This window comes from Sinocyclocheilus anshuiensis, unplaced genomic scaffold (assembly GCF_001515605.1).
Source record: "Sinocyclocheilus anshuiensis isolate Anshui unplaced genomic scaffold, SAMN03320099.WGS_v1.1 scaffold124, whole genome shotgun sequence".
Classification (NCBI taxonomy): Eukaryota; Metazoa; Chordata; class Actinopteri; order Cypriniformes; family Cyprinidae; genus Sinocyclocheilus; species Sinocyclocheilus anshuiensis.
Genome location: NW_015554082.1, coordinates 603,619 through 622,219, shown reverse-complemented (window position 1 = coordinate 622,219; position 18,601 = coordinate 603,619). Strand labels below are relative to the sequence as shown.

The 18,601-nt window shown below is 35.5% G+C and overlaps 1 protein-coding gene across 4 annotated transcripts in view; it reads right to left on the bottom strand.

The window, feature by feature from the left end:
• Position 1: 1 nt before the first annotated feature.
• LOC107669104 (pro-epidermal growth factor-like) overlaps positions 2–18,601 on the bottom strand; it is a 20,062-nt gene continuing 1,462 nt past the window's right edge. Inside the window, exons 1-24 of one of the 4 annotated variants that reach the window (XM_016461226.1) lie at positions 16,920–16,990; positions 16,433–16,629; positions 16,044–16,225; positions 14,946–15,173; positions 14,623–14,828; positions 13,824–13,937; positions 13,588–13,710; positions 11,225–11,347; positions 11,004–11,129; positions 10,714–10,850; positions 9,406–9,554; positions 9,227–9,331; positions 8,750–8,973; positions 8,409–8,576; positions 6,389–6,532; positions 6,157–6,255; positions 5,933–6,049; positions 5,603–5,728; positions 3,939–4,061; positions 3,547–3,715; positions 3,072–3,236; positions 579–678; positions 385–487; positions 2–260 (exon numbers count right to left, since the gene is read on the bottom strand). In XM_016461226.1, the coding sequence (XP_016316712.1) occupies positions 118–260; positions 385–487; positions 579–678; positions 3,072–3,236; positions 3,547–3,715; positions 3,939–4,061; positions 5,603–5,728; positions 5,933–6,049; positions 6,157–6,255; positions 6,389–6,532; positions 8,409–8,576; positions 8,750–8,973; positions 9,227–9,331; positions 9,406–9,554; positions 10,714–10,850; positions 11,004–11,129; positions 11,225–11,347; positions 13,588–13,710; positions 13,824–13,937; positions 14,623–14,828; positions 14,946–15,173; positions 16,044–16,225; positions 16,433–16,582 (3,324 nt within the window). In that variant the 5' untranslated portion in view covers positions 16,583–16,629; positions 16,920–16,990 and the 3' untranslated portion in view covers positions 2–117. Of the gene's footprint in view, positions 261–384; positions 488–578; positions 679–3,071; positions 3,237–3,546; positions 3,716–3,938; positions 4,062–5,602; positions 5,729–5,932; positions 6,050–6,156; positions 6,256–6,388; positions 6,533–8,408; positions 8,577–8,749; positions 8,974–9,226; positions 9,332–9,405; positions 9,555–10,713; positions 10,851–11,003; positions 11,130–11,224; positions 11,348–13,587; positions 13,711–13,823; positions 13,938–14,622; positions 14,829–14,945; positions 15,174–16,043; positions 16,226–16,432; positions 16,630–16,919; positions 16,991–18,601 lie in introns of those variants that run through there. The other 3 variants (XM_016461223.1, XM_016461225.1, XM_016461224.1) reach the window with 3 other exon arrangements.

The following is an 18,601-nucleotide window of genomic DNA, read 5'->3' as shown; positions in this document are numbered from 1 at the left end:
TAATGTACTTTGCCAGTTGGCTGTACTGTAACACTGAAGGGCAATGACTTTAAAATGGAACATATTCACATGATCAGTTCATGGGTCAGTCTCCAATGAAGACTATCGTCTGATGAATCACTGGGGTGTTGCCTGAGGGTCTTCTAAAGAGATGAGATTATCAGTGGTCTTCAGATCGCAGGATACACAGCAACTGGCAACATCCTGACCACAGTTGTCTCTCTGTAGCTTTATAGCCTCTTCTAAAGCAAAACAGTCTCCTAGTTAAAAAAAACACAATATATAAGAACACAGAAAGCTGATGGCCTAATGACTAATGAGATTTTTTTCTATCTATCTATCTATCTATCTATCTAGGAGAAAATAGAAAAAGGAGATTCTTACTGGCATTTGAAGAGCAGGAGGGGCATACTGTTGTTCTGGGACACCCTACAACATGAAGGACCTTTTCATCACCGCAGGGAGAAGAATCCAAAATCACACAGACCTGCATACACACAATATGTAAATAAACAATATTATAAAAAAAAAATGCTTACAGAAAATTCAAAAACTCGCATTAAGAATAAACACCTTACCTGTGGAACAGCTGTTGTTGTCTCCGTCATACTGTCCTCACTCATGCTTATGTCACCCACATCATCCTCTGAGGGACACGTTCCAAAATGTCTTTTAGACCTGATAATGACCACAAAAAAAAAATCATATTTATCACTTTGACTTCATTATATACTCGCTGTAATCAGTGAATGAAAATAAACCTATTGAGCAATTTGTAATGTCAGTTTTACCAATGTAAAGTTTGGCATATGATGTATCTTTTCATTTCATTTATTGTTTTATGGAGACTGAGCTTGTGACATCGTCTGCTTTAGTTATGAAGTCTGTAGATTCAATGACCTTTGAATACATATCTTTTGTTTGTTTGTTTCTGAAAGGCTAAATGTCAAATTCATTGAACTGGCTCCTATGAAATGTATTACAGTCACATAACCCTCATATCTATGTAAATAGTAATCTGAGCCGTTTTGATTTTTTCCGTTCATGGATTGGCACCCTGCTAACTGACACCGAGGGCAAAACCAATCTCCGGATCATGTTGAGTGTATGGAGACCTGCAGTGAGACGTGAAGGTATGATAAGCAGCAATATTACAAACATGTGTATTGGATATGTGTGTCTCACCCCTACACCTGGGGCAATAATAGGCTTTGGGATAAACCAAACCAGTATCGTGTTTGTGAGTATGAGTATGAGTGTGAGATTGAAAGTGTGTCTTAAGTTGATATAGATAGAAAAACGAAGAAAAATAAAACGGAAACATGAGTAACCAAGTGAAAAATGCAATTTTAGACAGAAAAATTGCCACCCGTGTAGCTTTTAAATAAGGTTATAGATCACTGGGTCCATTTTGGGGTGTAGGAATGACCTATTTTGATATGTAATTGCTGTAGTACAAGCTAAACCAAGCATGTAATTGAAAGCGTGCGGCTGCTGCATTGAGGTGCAGGGGCCAGAGGAACCAGACATAAGTATGCTGCTTTAGGAGTATAACAAAACACCACACACACGGGTCAGTGTCACTAAACACAGGCATAGAGAATTAGACACTTAACCAGGGTGAGGAAAATATCACCCAGCTGTTTTGATGTGTGTGTGTGTGACTTCTAACACATGCTCAAGGGAATGAAAACATCTTTAAATCTGCAGCCTCCTCTCCTAATAAACAATTTAATGCCACTTTTACACACTGTTCACCTGGTAAAGCAGGGAAATGAACCAAGACCGGCAGCAATTGAACCATTAGAGGCTTTCGATGAAATGGAAAGAGGCTGTTTTGGAGCCATTTTTTGTCACAGTCTCTATTTTCATCTTGTTTCTTGGATCCACTACAAATCGGAGGCATTAAGACAAATTGTGGCAGAAGCTCTGCTTTTGTACCTTTTTCAGTTTGATTTTTTTTCTTGACCATGATACACTATGGCAGCGTTGTGCAAAATTCTGGCCCCTTTTCAAGTCTTAAATTAAACTGCATTGGGAAATACGTTCAGGAAGGTCATTTGGAATTGATATGACAGGATGAAGAATTTACTGAATTGCAAATAAAAAAATTGTAACATGATGCATTCTGGGGAAAATGTTCATCTTAATAAATTAAATATGCTAAAATATGTAGATTAAATGTTAATATAGGGCATTTCAAACATTTCTGTCTCTATCTATCTATCTACCTCATTGTCTTTGTCCAAAGAAATATCTTATAACCTATCAATTTTAAACCTTTATGGCCTTTTTTACATTACCAACATTTTTTTTTACATTTTTATTCAAAACATTCAAACAAGGCATTGTCAAGCCAACACTGAAATTATTTCTTGACAAACTTTTAACTTTTCTAGTTATGGTTACATTTTATTCATTATTTAATTTTTGAAACATTGCCTCCATGACTCCAGAGTAACAGAAATAAGTACAGTAAGTGGTATTAACATTAGAACATCTAAACATCTAAAAAATTAATAAAATTTGAGGTGTCCACATACTGTTGGTCATGTAGAGTAGATATTATTAATTTACAAAAACCTATAATAATTTAGATTATTCATTATTTATTATTTGAAAATCTATTGCTACTATGCCTCCAGAGTAACAGAAATAAGTGTTTTATTAACGTGCATTTCTAAAAAATAAATAAATAAATTTTTTGAGGCGTCCACATACTGTTGGTCATGTAGTGTAGATATTAATTTACAAAAATCTATAATAATTTAGATTATTCATTATTTCTTCTTTAAAAAATCTGTTGCCCCCATGTCTCCAGAGTTACAGAATTAAGTGTGTTATTAACGTGCATTAAAAAATAATAATAATACAATTTTTGAGGTGTCCACATACTGTTGGTCATGTAGTGTAGATATTATTAACTTACAAAAATCTATAATAATTTTGATTATTCATTATTTATTCTTTGAAAATCCATTGCCTCCATGCCTCCAGAGCAACAGAAATGAGTATGTGTGTTATTAACGTGCATCTCTGACCCCTCCCAGCTTTGCCTGCATCACTCTCACCCGCAGCAGTAGGTGATGCAGGCAGCAATGGAGAGAAGAGTGATGAGGAGCACAATACACATTGCTATAGCCATATTCCTCCTCTTCTCCTCTTCAGCCTGCTGCAACTCCCACCATTCAAGATCACTGAACTGACAGCGCTCCCCCATGTAACCTAACACACAGCTGCAGCACAAACACACACAGAGCATCATTAAAAGCAATATTCATTATTATATAATATTAGAATAAAATGGTCTACTGAATACGCTTAACGTGTGCCCTTTTTGTCAAGGGCAAACGTTCAGTAAAAAGCCATATGATTTTTAGTACAAGACTGCCATCTACTGCTCATTAACTAAAGCCTCATTGTAAAAATCAGCTTATGTTTAAAGCTCAAAGTAAATTGTAGTATATGCAAAAACAGGGATTATGAGAATTATAAAAGTCAGGTTGAAGCTTCCACATGACAAAAGCTATATAAGCAAACACTTGCTTGCAGGCGTAAGACTCCATCTCAGGGAAATAGAAGCACACTCCGTCATACAGACAGTATGAGTCGTGTGTAGAGGGGCAGCTCTGCACAGAGTTATTGTGTTGCCATGGCGATGTGACATCAAGTGGACTTCCTGTACTCGGCCAAGAGGAGGCGCTCTTAAACTCCTCTGCAACAAGAAGCAGAGCATGAAAATTAGGTCACTACTACTATGTTGCATCATGCATTTCTGCTGAATGTCAGTGCATTACCCTTTTGCACAAACTCAGATTAGCAGGTCCTAACTGCTCAGGGTCTCAAACGATTATGGCACATTACACATAGACAACTGTACAATACATGGTTTTTAAAAGACACTGTTTCAGTTAAAACAATAAAAAGGGTAATTTTACCATGACAGCTAAATCCTGTGCCTGTGAACCCAGGTCGACATCTGCACTGATATTTTCCTACTGCATTCAAACACTCAGCGTTTACATCGCAGCCATGCATATCTAATCGACACTCATCTATATCTGTAAAGATAAGACACACACACACAGGAAATATGCATTGAAAATATTGGGAAAATGTTTATGATGTACTCTTGTACATACAATGGTTTGCAAGTCTCATACAGTATTTATGTACGATTTTTTACGTTTCTGAAATAATTCTCTTATGCTCACCAAGGCTGCATTTATTTGATTAGTAAAAAATAATATTGTAACATACTAGTGCAATTTCAATAACTGCTTTCTATTTTAATAGAAATACTATTAATATTTTAAATGATTATTTATTTATTTTCGTTCAAATCTGAATTTTCAGCAGCTATTAGTTTTCTGTGTCACATGATCCTTCAGAAATTTTTCTATACTGATTTCTTTTTATCAATGTTGACAAATTTTTTTCTGGATTTCTTTTATGAATATTAAGTTTTAAAAAACAGTATTTATATATATATATATATCACAAATTTATATTCCTATAACTGACATTCAGACTAATGTAAACACTGCTTATACACAGCAGTTCAGTACACAAGTTAAAGGATTAGTTCACTTTCAAATGAAAATTTCCTGATAATTTACTCCCATGTCATCCAAGATGTTTACGTTTTTCTTTCTTCAGTCGAAAAGAAATTAAGGTTTTTGATGAAAGCATTCCAGGATTATTCTCCTTATAGTGGACTTCAATGGTTACCAAACAGTTGAAGGTCACAATTACAGTTTCAGTGCAGCTTCAAAGGGCTCTACACGAAACGAAGAATAAGGGTCTTATCTAGCGAAACGATCGGTCATTTTCTAAAAAATTCAAAATGTATATACTTTTTGACCTCAAACGCTCGTATTGTGTAGCTCTGCAATGCGCATGCGTACTCTGTGTAGTCCCGTTCGAAACAGTTAGGGTATGTCGAAAAACTCCCATCTCATTTTCTCCTCCAACTTCAAAATCGTCCTACATCGCTGCAGAAGTACCGAACCAGTGTTTACAAAGTGAACATGCAAAGAAGGTCAAACGCCCTTTATATATAAAATAGGTAAAACAGCGATGTAGAACGATTTAGGATGATTTTGAAGTTGGAGGAGAAAATGAGATGAGTTTTTCGACATACCCTAACTGTCATGAACCAGAATGCACTGAGTGTAGCTACACAAGACGATATTGAGGCTAAAAAAGTATATAAATTGTAACTTTTTTTTTTCTTTTTTTTTAGAAAATGACCGATCGTTTCGCTAATAATCAGAGTATAATAAGGAATAATCCTGGAATGTTTTCATCAAAAACCTTAATTTCTTTTCGACTGAAGAAAGAAAGACGTAAACATCTTGGATGACATGGGGGTGAGTAAATTATAAGGAAATTTTCATTTGAAAGTGAACTAATCCTTTAATATTAAGTCATTTACATTTTAGACAATATTGTCAATTACTTTGAGTAGTTTTACAGTGTCAAACAAAATAGTTGCAAACAAATCAAAAGCAGAATGAAACATTCCAAGTCACCATTGTGATGTTATTGAATGTTTTTGAAATTATTATATATATAAAAATGTGTAAATATGTTGTCATACCCATACAGTGTTGACCATCTCCAGTGAATCCAGTCTTGCATTGGCAGAAATATCCACCTGCTGTGTTCACACACTCAGCCTCAGATACACTACAATCTGCCAGGCCTGCTTTGCATTCATCAACGTCTGTGCAAACACACACACATATTGTCAATACTGTATGTGCTCATGTAAACAAACCCAAATTTACATAAAGACCGATCAATTCACCCAATAACAGGCACATATCGCACCCACACACACATCAACACAAACCAGCTGCTTCAGTCTATACTAAATCAAAATCATCTGACATGTAGCGCAAACACACACAGACTTACACACACTTACCCACACACAGCTCCCCATCTCCAGCAAAACCTGTCACACACTGACACACGGCTCGGCCTTCCTTCTGCATACACTGAGCGTTCACATCACATCTGAGAGAGTAGCAGTCATTCTGGTCTAAATGAGATCACATCAGTCTCAAGTTATCTCTAGTTAGCTCTGGAACACTCTTTTTGTGTGTTCACAAAAAATGATGAATGTGATAGTTGCTGATATTTTTCTACCTGAAACCATCTTCTCTGTGTAAAGCATGGCCAGTGGTGTGCTCTCATCATTCAGTGTTTTATTTCTCAAACGATCACTTGATTGACCATCATCTGATTCTGTGTGGAGAAATACAGCTATTTTTAACATGATTATGCAAAGAGTTGATTTTCAGATTGCTTTAATGGTTTAATGTGACATTATTGGATAAGCATTCTTTCCATTGTTTAATTTTATTCTCATTATACTGACCAGTGAATGATGTATTGATTGGCAGACAGTTTTTTCCATCAGCTGAAAGAACGTGCTTTGAGTGACATAAGCAATGAGCCAATCCCAGTCTGCTCTCACACACTTGGGCACATCCTCCGTTTTCATAAAGACAAACATTTGCTCCTAGGGAACAGAAAGCATGCATTGCATTGCAGTCAGATCATTCCTGCATATTGTCCTACTATATTGAATATTATTAAACTCCTTTAAAGATGGGAACCATATAGCTCATTTTATTTTTCACAGTTTAGTGAAAATAGGGTGAATTTTAAATAATATCACTACTTTGGTTTGAGTGGATGTTGCCATTGTTGTCATTGTCAAACTGACAACATTTTTCATGTTAGAAGTAAGATTTAAAGTAAGAGTTAAAATACAGTGCACAGCATAAACGAGTACCCCCCTTCTAAAACTTAACAAATTCAGCAATTACTTACAATTTACTTAGAATACATGTTAGGGTTCTTTGGAGATGTAATGTTCCAACACACCTGCTTGATCAATTACCAAAGAAGATTGCCAAAATTATTCAGCAAAATAAGATTTTCTTATCAAAGTGATAAAATTGTGTGTTGCAAAAATGAGTACACATTTAACCTCTTCCAGGGCCCATATTTACAAAATAGAGACTTCTGGGAATCCATACTCTGGTCTCAAGAGACCAAGTCAATCATTTCAGATGCTTGCTAGAGGAGGAGTACAGTGAGAAGTGCCTGGTTCCCACAGTGACGTTCAGTGGTAGTAAAGCTCTTCTATAGGGATGTATGAGTGCTGAAGGTGTGAGGGAGTTGTACTTTATCAATGCTGGCATGAATTCACACACCACTGTGTGATGTAATACAAAAACTTGAAACAGAAGATGCTACCCTCCCCTCATTCCCTGCATTATTGGGCATTTTTTCAGCATGACAATGAATATATTCATTCTCCCAAGGTGAAAATCCTTCAGTGGACATGTATTTCACTCAATCTTAACACTCTTGAGCTGCTGTGAGAGATTCTGCAGAGACGAGCTGAGCAACACTCCCCATTAAAGACCAGAGCATTCAAGGAAGTCATCCTCCAGGAGTTAAACAGGACAGATGTGAAAATTTGTCATGAACTTGGTACACTCAGTGCCAAGAAGGGTCAGAGCAGTATACTTTAAATTCTGGAGGACATACTAAGTACTAGAATATTATACATTTTCTGAATTAAATCTAGGGTGTACTCATTTCTGCAATCCTTAATTTAAACAAAATTGGCTAATTTACTTATCTTACAGAAAATATTGGCATATATTTGGTTGTTTTTATTAAGTATATGTTTAATATGTTTCAATTTTGCCATCTTTCCATGACTTATATTAATTATATTAGTGATCATTAAGAAAATACATCTTTTATATTTATTCAGAGGGGGTGTACTCATTTATGCTGTGCACTGTATATTCCAGATGCGTCCTCATTTTTATCATTTTTATTGTGTAAATAATCAAGTTATAATTAATGAAATTAACATGCCTGAGCTTGATCAGAGCATATTTCTGAAAGTTTGGCGCACCCTTTCATAGAAATACACTACTGTTAAAAAGTGTGGCGTCAGTAATATTTTCTTTCAAGAAATTGCATTAAATTGATGCATTTGTATTAATTGATGCATTAAATTGATAAAAAAAAAAAAGTGACAGTAAAGACATTTATGTTACAAAAGATTTCAAATAAATGCTGTTATTTTGAGCTTTCTATTCATCAAAAAATCCTGAAAAAAACATGAGTTTCCACAAAAATATCAAGCAGCCCATCTGTTTTAACATTGATAATACTAAGAAATGTGCCTTGAGCAAGTCAGCATATTAGGCTGATTTCTGAAGGACCATGTGACACTGAAAAGTGGAGTAATGATGCTGAAAATTCAGGAATCACAGGAATTAAAATTTAAAACATATTAAAATAGAAAAGAGTTCTTTTAAATTGTAATAGTATTTCACAATATTACTGTTTTACTGCACTATCCATACCTGGTTTGACAAGAGGATGAACAACAACTAGAGCAGCTGGTTGGACAGAGATGTCACGGAGACGCTCAGGGTTTCGTCCAGTTCTCATGTCTATCCGGTAGAGCAGGTGACCCTCCCAGTCACTGACCCAGAGCACATTCTCAAACACAGCAACATCAAATGGCCGACCTGAGCCAAAGCAAAAACAGAAAACCTATTACATACACCGTTTTTTTTTTTTGTTATAAACCAGCATAAATATTATTTGCCACAAAGTGTAGTTTGTGTTCCATTCATATATAATACATACAGTATTTGTTTGTTTAGTGAAGGTGAGTGTGTTTTTGGCAGAGGAGCCTCACCTACTTGGTTCTCGCTTAGCATATGGCGATCAGAACCGTCCAGGTTGGCTGACTCAATCACACCTCTGCTCAGGTCACACCAGTACAGACGCTGGGAGCCGTGATCCACAGCTAGACCACTAGGAGACACCAGACCGGTGCTGACCACAACTTCACGCACGTCTCTGTTCAGACCTGAGCGCTCCACTGCAGGACGGCTACCCATGTCTGTCCAATATACCTTCCTCCAGACACACAGATGAGAAGTTACTGCATGTCAAAATCCATGTTAATTCAAAGAGCTGCTTGCCTTGGAATGTCATGATTACAGGGCGATTACAGTACAATGAAATAAATGTCATTTTTGCTGAACTCTCCCTCATTAAAAAGGTCTTCATAATAAAATGGCAGTGGCCACTGTACAATTTTCAGTTTACAGGACGTCAATGAAGACAAACTGCAGAGAAGAAAATTAACATGCAGTTTCAAAGGTCTTACTGTGCCTGAGGATGTATGGCAATGCCTCTGGGTTTCTGGATGTCTTCATCTATAAAGATTTCTCTGTCAACGCCATTTAAACCACTGCGGCAAATAGAGGCTAATCTGAAACGCAGAATGGTAAAGTCATAAAGGTATACACATCTGGGGAAGTGTGTTTGTATTTGTCTGTATCCTACCCTCTATCAGTCCAGTACAGTTTGCGATGGACCCAGTCCACAGCCAGACCCTCGGGTGAGACGAGTCCAGTGGAAAACAGCATCTCTCTGAAACCTCCATCCAGTGAAGCCCTCTCAATACGCTTCAGGTTTTTATCTGCAAAATACACCTAAATAAACAAACAAAACCTAATGACTACTTTTACATGACATTTCAAGGAAAAATAAAACACTTAAGTAAATATCAGAGAAAAATGTTAAATAAATACATCAACATTTGTTCTGAGTTGTAAAGTCTGGTTGGAAATTATGAGCTCAATCCCATTAACTTTATTCTACTGACAACCACTGTCTTAACAGTAAATATATTGAGGTTAAAATAAATTTTTTACAAAGAATAAATGTACAGTATTTTGTCTTATTTACTCATTTATTATTAACTTTAATGTTGTGCAAAGCAAAACCAAATACAAAACTACAAACAGATATAAATGAAAGAAATATAGAGACATAGAAATAAAATTCAAGTGCTCCAGTGCTGATGGGTGCATTTATTTATGTATATACAGTATATTATTTGCATATCTCCATGCACATGCACCTATTTTATATATTTATTTATGTATGAATATGTGGGTTTTATTTTATTTTTTAGTGGACTTAATTGACTTTTTTTTTTTGCCAATTTCGTCCTCCAAGCTCACACTTAGTGCACATTACTGTTTTTTTCAACTGCTTACACACATTTTCAAAACTTTGCCTCTTTTTTTCAAAACTTTACACACAAATCCAAGAATTGCACACACAAAATGCAAAATGCCTCACATCTCTTGCAAAATGAAGCACTGCATTCAAAATATCACAAACACATCTCAAAAGCAAACATTTGCAAACACCTTTGCCATAATATTAATTCCTGTTAGATTTGTGTACGTTACATAGTGAATTGTGTGTTGTGTTTTGCAAGAAGCATTTTATGAAATTGAAAATTGAAAGTCAAAGGCCAAGAATTAGTGTATGGTTTTGCAGATTTGGTGTGTGGTTCTGGTGTTTGAGTGTCAGGTTTCAGAAATTGTATGACAAGTGAAGATTTTGTGTGTAAGCAGTTGAAAAAAAAACGAATACAGAAAACAGAAATGTGTCCTCTTGCATTTAAATTCTGTGGCCACAAGATGGCAGTAAATACATCTTTAAACATTGTCAACATGAACCCTGGACTTCATTTCTGTTTCCTTACATAATCTGGCATTTACATCCCATGTCCACTAGAGGGCAGTTGTAAATATCATAAATGTAGTGGCTTTCTCAGCCATGTGTGTGATCTTTTACCTGCTTCTGCACTGGATCATAGTCCAAAGCTATGATACCGCCTCTCGGTTCCTGCAGAAGTGTTTTGCTCTTTTTGCCATCTGCATTAATCTGTCTTATATCCACCATATTGGCAAACAACAGGTACATTGGAGGTCCTGCTTGAAATAAAGCAAAGAGATTCCAGACGCACAAGGTCATTGGAAGCAAATGCACTTATGCTTAACCCAATAATTCTAGGAGACAAGATGTGGGAGACAGACAGACACCCTGGCATAATGTAGAATATAAAGAAAGTTTGTAAGCCTTGCCTGCAGCAGCACAGTGTTTTCCATCAGGCTGGAGCTGGTATCCAGGCTGGCACTCACAAACCCATCTGCCTGGATATAAAGTCACACACATCTGACTGCAGCCCCCTCGATCTGCAGACAAACAGCCTGAAACATAGAGACAATGGAGAAGAAAACAGCCACAGGCATAAATACATACATAATCTGGCTTTTAACGTACTTTGATTTACAAAAACACACACCTGTGCACGAACGGCCATCAGAATTTAGTACAGATCCCTCTGGACACACACACACATCTCCTTCTGCAGTGTGTACACATGCATGATCACAAACTGTGCCATTCTCCACGCATGGTTTAGTCTCTGTAGACAAATGTAAGCAGGCCAGTTAAAATTCTGCCATTTACAACAATGTTTTACTACAACAAAATAAATTCATTCATTCATGCAACTCATCAATTCATTTTATTGAATATATATATAGTCTCTTCTGCTCATTAAGGCAGCATATATTTAATCCAAACAGTAATATTGTGAAATATTATTAGAATTTAAAAATAATGGGTTTCTATTTTAATATACTTTAAAATATAATTTATTTCTGTGATGCAAATCTGAATTTTCAGCATCATTACTCCAGTCTTCAGTGTCACATGATCCTTCAGAAATCACTTAATATGCTAATTTATTATCTTCGTTGGAAATCAATGTTGTTTTTTTCTGTATTATTGATCAAATAAATGCAGCCTTGATGAGCAAACGAGACGTATTAAAAAAAATAAATAAAATTTTAAAAAAAATTAAAAAAAAAATATATATATATATATACATATATATATATATATATATACACACAATTATTAATAGATATTGTTAAAAGATATAATGTATGTACTAAAATATATTTACATAAACACATTTTTAATACATTTCCACTTTTTAAAATATTAATATATTTTAACAATATATTTATATTGTCCAAAATATATTTTAAAATACATTTTGCATTTACTAAAAAAGTATTTTAAGTAATGCGTTTTTTGCCCCTTGAAGAACTCAATATTTTGGAATTTGAAGATTTGAACAAAAAACATATTTTAAGTTCTTTGAGTGAATTCTCACATCCACAAAATTATTTTACTGTATATTTTTCTACAATGCCTGTAGAACTAGTAAATATTAAGCCCAAAAACAACAAAACAGTGTTACTAGAATGGATACTGCTTATCATTCTGCTGGGTTTTGATTAGGTCTTTATATAATTTGAAGGGAAATTAATTTAGAATTCACACTTATTTTACATACTCGGGCCCCAAGTGTAACAATAAGGTCAGTCTCAACAGTGTGAGGGTTAAAAATGACCTGTTCACAACCCTGACATTTAATTCCATTGGCACTTTGAATATTGTCCTCAAACTAATCATTAAAGCATGGTCACATGGGGAAATGGAATGACGTGTGGTTGGCTGTACAGTCTGACAAGACAACGCAAACAAGTCTAAAGTCTAAAGCTTACGGCCTCAATCTTTCATTTCCAAAACCCCTGTCCTCAGATGCTCAATTCTCACCTCAAAGTTTCCACGAACACTTCTCTGAACCAACAGACCTTGTGGCACTGTGCCTATCAGACAGTCCTTATTCTGACACCTAATAATCCCAAATCCAATCATCCTATATTTGCAAAACACCAGTCCTGAAACAATTAACAATGTCGGGAAGATTTTGTTTTATTCAGGTTAACAATTAATACATATAAAACAAGGCCTGCCGTTACAATAAGTGATTACACCAGTTAAAACAAATATAAATAAAGATTTATAACCACATAATTCCAAAAAATAAGATATTTTTATTCCAGAATGGGAATGGTTCTGACACTAGTAACGACGATAGGTTTTGAAGAAGCCATATGGTGGGAAACAAGCTTAACTGGACACTCTCTACAATCCCGTTATGATGTCAAGACCATAAACCCACCCACAAAGGTAAAAGTGCAGAAGGGGTCCCTTGGTCAGAATGAGTAAAAGCATATGATGCTCCGAGTTAAGAGAGGATAATGTGACATCTCATTCTCAAACGAAGCTTTTTCTTTTTTTGCATTCATTTACATATTTTTTCTGCATTCAAAATTGTAATGTACTTTAATTCTAATTATTCACAATAAATAAAAATCTATTCCATAAATGATGTTATTTAATTGTAATTTCCCCATCTCTAAGCATCTTGACAGTCAGAAAACGTGACAACAAACTTGACTGCAGGTGCATACGAGCGTCCGCAGGTGTGAGAACTGTATTGAGGGTTAATCTCGCTGTTGCTTTGCTCTTGACCTGCTTAGCCAGGCAAAGCTGCTGACTAAATATGTTCCTTATTACTGATGTCACCTCATAATCTTATTGCGCTGCGCTGTCCGGCTCTGCCTCGATGCACAATTAGAGCACAAACAATGAAGTCTACAGCTCTATGCTCTCTGTCACTTTCCAGTCCTTTTTCTTTTAAAATTCTCTCTTGCGCTCTGTCCCTGACCCATGAATTCCAGCTCATTGATATGTATGCTACTAGTGCTAGTGTTTCATAATCCATCCCCCATTTTCCAGTCCTACCTTGGCAGGTCTTCAAATCGGGCAGTAACAGGTAACCCTTAGGGCAGGTGCAGAAGTATGAGCCCGGAGCATTCTCACATCCCAGTGAACAGCCGTGATTCCACAGGGCACATTCATTGATATCTGAAAGAGAAGAAGAGAGTTTTGAACAAAAGAAGAAAGTTGTGGATTTCTCCACAAATGCTATTGTGTGTTTTAGATGTTACGGTGTTTCACAAGGGAAATTGAGGCTGTACCTTCACAGTAGTTGCCTTGTTTACTGAGGGAAAAACCGTCCCTGCATCGGCACAGACCAGTGTCACTGTGACTGGAACACACTTTCACACACTCTCCTGTGTGTCGATTGCAGCCTGCACAAGAACAAATGGCATCTCCTTCCAAGCATGTAATAAATTTGCTCTCTATGTGACGTTTAGGATAATTGTAAGAACTTACAATCAGTGTTGGGGGTAACACATTACAAGTTACATAATAAGAATACTTTTTTAAGTAACTAGTAAAGTAATGCATTACTTTTAAATTTACAAGAAAATATCTGAGCTACTTTTTCAAATAAGTAACGGCAGTTGATTTGTTGAAATTGCGAAAGGCACTTCCTTCAGCCTGAGGCTTATTCATTTAATTTTTGGTGTGAAAGGGGCTTTAAAGTTGCCCAAAATATAACTTTGGGGATTTTTTTTATTAAAAATAAATAAGCAACCCCAGCTCAGGTGACAAAAAGTAACGCAAAGGTAACATTATGAGTTACTTTCCATAGAAAGTAACTAAGTAGTGCAATTAGTTACTTTTTATAGAGTACCGCAATATTGTAATGTATTACTTTTAAAAGTAACTTTACCCAACACTACTTAAAATCACCCAGTTTGACACAGTTCGTGATTATAGATAGAAGAGTGGAGTAATTGGAACAATGAAATAATTGTTATAAATAATTATAATAACTATTCAAACATGTTTTGGTTAGATATTTTGAAAGCAAATACTCCAGCATTTTATAAAGCAATTAAGATGATGTGTAATTATTTCATTACCTACCTGGAGTGAATTGAGTTGGAATTTCCACTACTGGCTGATTGATGGGATGTACCACTTTGACATCAGCAGGGGGGTGCGGCATCCTTTTGGAATTGACATTCTCTCCTCGGCCCCCTGTGTACTTGTTTACTCGTATTATTCTTTTTGACTTAGAGTCCGTTAGGCAGACATAATCAAGAAAAATGGTCATCCTCAGAGACTGTGATCTAGAAGTAGGGCAGGGAGGACATATTAACTACTACTTCTTTTTTTTTTTTTAATATAAAAGTTTAATATATGAAACATTAATTACCTCTTATATTATTACATTAGAAGATTTTTACCTGAGGCGCTGATTAAAGACGTTAATAATGTTGCCATCATAGTTGCAGGACCCCATAGCAGTGTTCACTCCTTGGCCCTGCTGAACCCAGAAGAGTCTCCTGTCCCGGTGGTCTATAGCCAGAACCTTCAGTCTGTCTGCAGCTTTCAGCACTGTTGTCCTCTTCCCACCGGTCATGTCTGAACGCTGGAGACTGGGAGTCAACCCATCTGACAGCCAGAAAATATATCTAGAAAAATGTTGTGATAGCATTCTTATACATCTCTCTCTAAAACAGTACAGTATTTTAATACAAGTCATTTTCATTCACTGGCTATAACATGAAAATAATTATTACCATATCAGCCAGAAATGTTTTATTTTTACATTTTAATATACAAATTAAATAATGAATTCTGCATTAATATACAAGTTCACTGCAATACAACTGAAATTATTTTATTTTCAGCTCCCCCAATGAATATCTACTAATGTTGAGATATTTGTATTGAAACCAAAATGGTTGCTTGATTATCTCTTCACAGACCAGTCCTTTAACAGAAAGGTAAGGCCAGTGTGCTGTTTGAGACACTCTGTTAGATCTGCACCTATGTGCCAGCCATGTTTCAAAGAATGTGACCGTCTGAATGCTCCAGCATTTATAGCTAGCAAGCAAATTAGGATTTGAGCAACACAGTCCTGAGAAGAACTGTGCAAATGACAAAGCCTTTAGTCATCCTCGTTCTCCCCTACAGTCAACAAGCACACTGCTGAGAGAACAGAGTAAAAAATGTAAAACATGTTGTTGTGGGAAACAGCTCTGACCTATTGCTCCACAAGCCATGTCTTAATATGCTCACAACTTCTTATTTATTGCCATTGAAGTTTTAGCTCTTTAAAATATTAAAAATCTTACTGTTCAAAAACTTTTGACTGGTAGTGTACAAATATTTTATTATTTGTTTAAAAATAAAAAAAAAATAAAAATCTTTATGGCTTTGTTCATTGTCATTGTGCATTTCGTTTTCTTTTTTCAAAGAGATCAACCTAAAGTATGCCAGGTTTGATAAAGCACATTTTTCCTTTCCTTGAATGACTGTATAGTTTTTCTCATTTTTACCTCTCATTTGGATCAACAACAACACTTCTTGGCTGAGACAGGTCTCTTAGGACAATCTTTTCGTTTCTCCCATCTGTGTCCATTCTCTGTATCGTTCCTTTTTCTGCATTGCTCCAGAGAACTGCGTTTTCAATCCAGTCCACAGCCAGACCCGTGATTCCTTTCACTGATGAGAGAAGCTTCTGAAAGAATAAACCAAAACTGCATTAAGAGGCTTGGAACAGGCTTCAAACAATCACTGATGGCATTTAAAACTAACATAACGTATTTATAGGACATATAAATAACTTTCAGCTAAACTTATATATAAATATAGATACTTACATGCATATTAAAAGTAACAAAAAATAAAATAAACAACAATAACATTAATGGGGCTTCAGTATTACCTGTCTGCGTGTCCCATCCAGTCCTGCCCTGCTGATTTGTCCTGTATGGGTGTCAGCCCAAAACATCGTCCCCTCACTTAAATGGAAATCCAACAAGATGGACCTTCCCACCCTAGACACGATCCTTCTCTGGTCCCCATCAAGGCTCATTCTCTGAATGCTGTTTCCAAGGCCAAGTAACAGATAAGGTTCAGGATCTTTAAAGAGACAAATAGAGAAACCTGAGAAAACTAATCAAAAGGACACAAACTTTGAAAAAGATTAAACATTGACATCACTTCTAATCTGATCCTAATTTGAAGTTCAATGGCCATTTTACCAAGTTTATGTGCAAAACGCTCTTCAAATCAAAATACTAAATCCATTCTTAGAATTAAACTGCATGGCAACAAACAATATATCTACAATGTCAAATTATAGTGACTTATAAGAAATATTTTGACCATAACGGTAAAACATGATTTACAATCAAGCAGGACATGCTTACAGATTTTGTTTTTCCTGAACGCCGTTTCTATCAACCAATCACAGCCCTCTGATTTTTGGGGCGGGGTTTGAGGTTTGGTCAGGGCTCCGATTGGTTGGTAGCAATGTTGTTCAGATTGAAGTGTATAATTGGACAAAAAAATATTTATATATTAAAACACGAATATATATATATATATATATATAAAATTTGTCTTTTTTTACATATTTTTTTTCTTTTTAAATTATTTTTCTTATTTTACTTCTTTGATTTTTGCTTGTTGTAATGAGTATGTATTATTAATTATCCTATTGTAACTCAGTCTGTAAAGATGATGTGTTCTGTTAAAGACTGAATGCAATAAAGGTTGTAGAGTCAAGAGTCATAAACATCATAAACATAGTTTATTTGTTTACATAATATTGTGCATCTTTGTAAATACAGTCAACAGAAATTCAGTTCAAAGTAGGATTAAATATTTAAATGAAGGATTAAATGTTTAAAAATTAACTTTTCAAGTCTCACAAGTTGATGAGATGAAACTGTGGTCTGCAAAGACTTTAACATGAAACCTCCCTGAAATCTTATAGTGAGACCCTAAAATAAAGCTGTTTGATAAATGAGGCCTGTCGGCTAACAAATACATTCTTTCTTTGGTCATAAATTTGCTAATTATTTCCTCTTTCTTCCCTATCCATATTAGCACCTATAATGTCACTCAGAATGTGAATTAATGTTGCTAAGCGACAGGTCTTTTCATGCTTTAATAGGGAGAGGTTCACACATCGATCTCACAGATGCCTGTCGAAATAAAACAGCTGTATCTTAGCAACACACACCATGGTGGAGGATTGAATGGATTACAAAAACACGCAACCATGTTGCTAGGATGTGCAGAGACAAATAACGCAAAATGTTGAATATGATGATGGTTAGTATTTATCAATCAATAGTCACTATTTGCAACCTAGATGAGGATGAATTCTGAGTTAAGCGTAAATGATTGAAGATTTCTACAAAGTCTATCAAGCAACAAATAACTAATCCATCAATGGCTGCTATGTTTAGCCAGTTTGTTTGTTTTTAATTAAAGGGAGTTTTTCTTCATATTTAAGATGTACTCTGATTTAAAAGGTATTCAACAAGATATTTAGACTTACACTGATAAGGATAAATATTATGATTCATGAAGGGAGGGTCAAGTTCCTTTCTCACTTCGGCTCTAAAGCAATGGGTCCAAAAAGACTTATGATTTAGTGCTTCATTAACCTTTTTTGTTTGCAAATAAGATTTTATTTCTTCATAGACATATAATGGCCATACTATTAAATATTAAAGCAACAGGTCACCCATTCATTGCAAGTCATTATTGACTCAGCTCATGTGGTTCATTCCTGTACATTCTTTCTATCGTGGAACACAGAGTTACTTTGGTTTATGGATTTTTTTTTTTCCATACAACAAAACTGGATGGTGACCATTACCAATAAGCTTCAAAAATGACTAAAAGCACAATTAAAGTACCATAAAATCTCCTGATTTTTATTTCAAATCTTCCTGGCCCGCTTGATAGCTTTATATGAGGAACAGACCAGACTTTAAATCATTTGATGCAAATCTTCCCCTCTGCAGTGGCTCTCAAACCTCACTTGAGCTTGTATGCATTCAAACATGCTCTCTCAAGACATGTTGCACAAATAAAA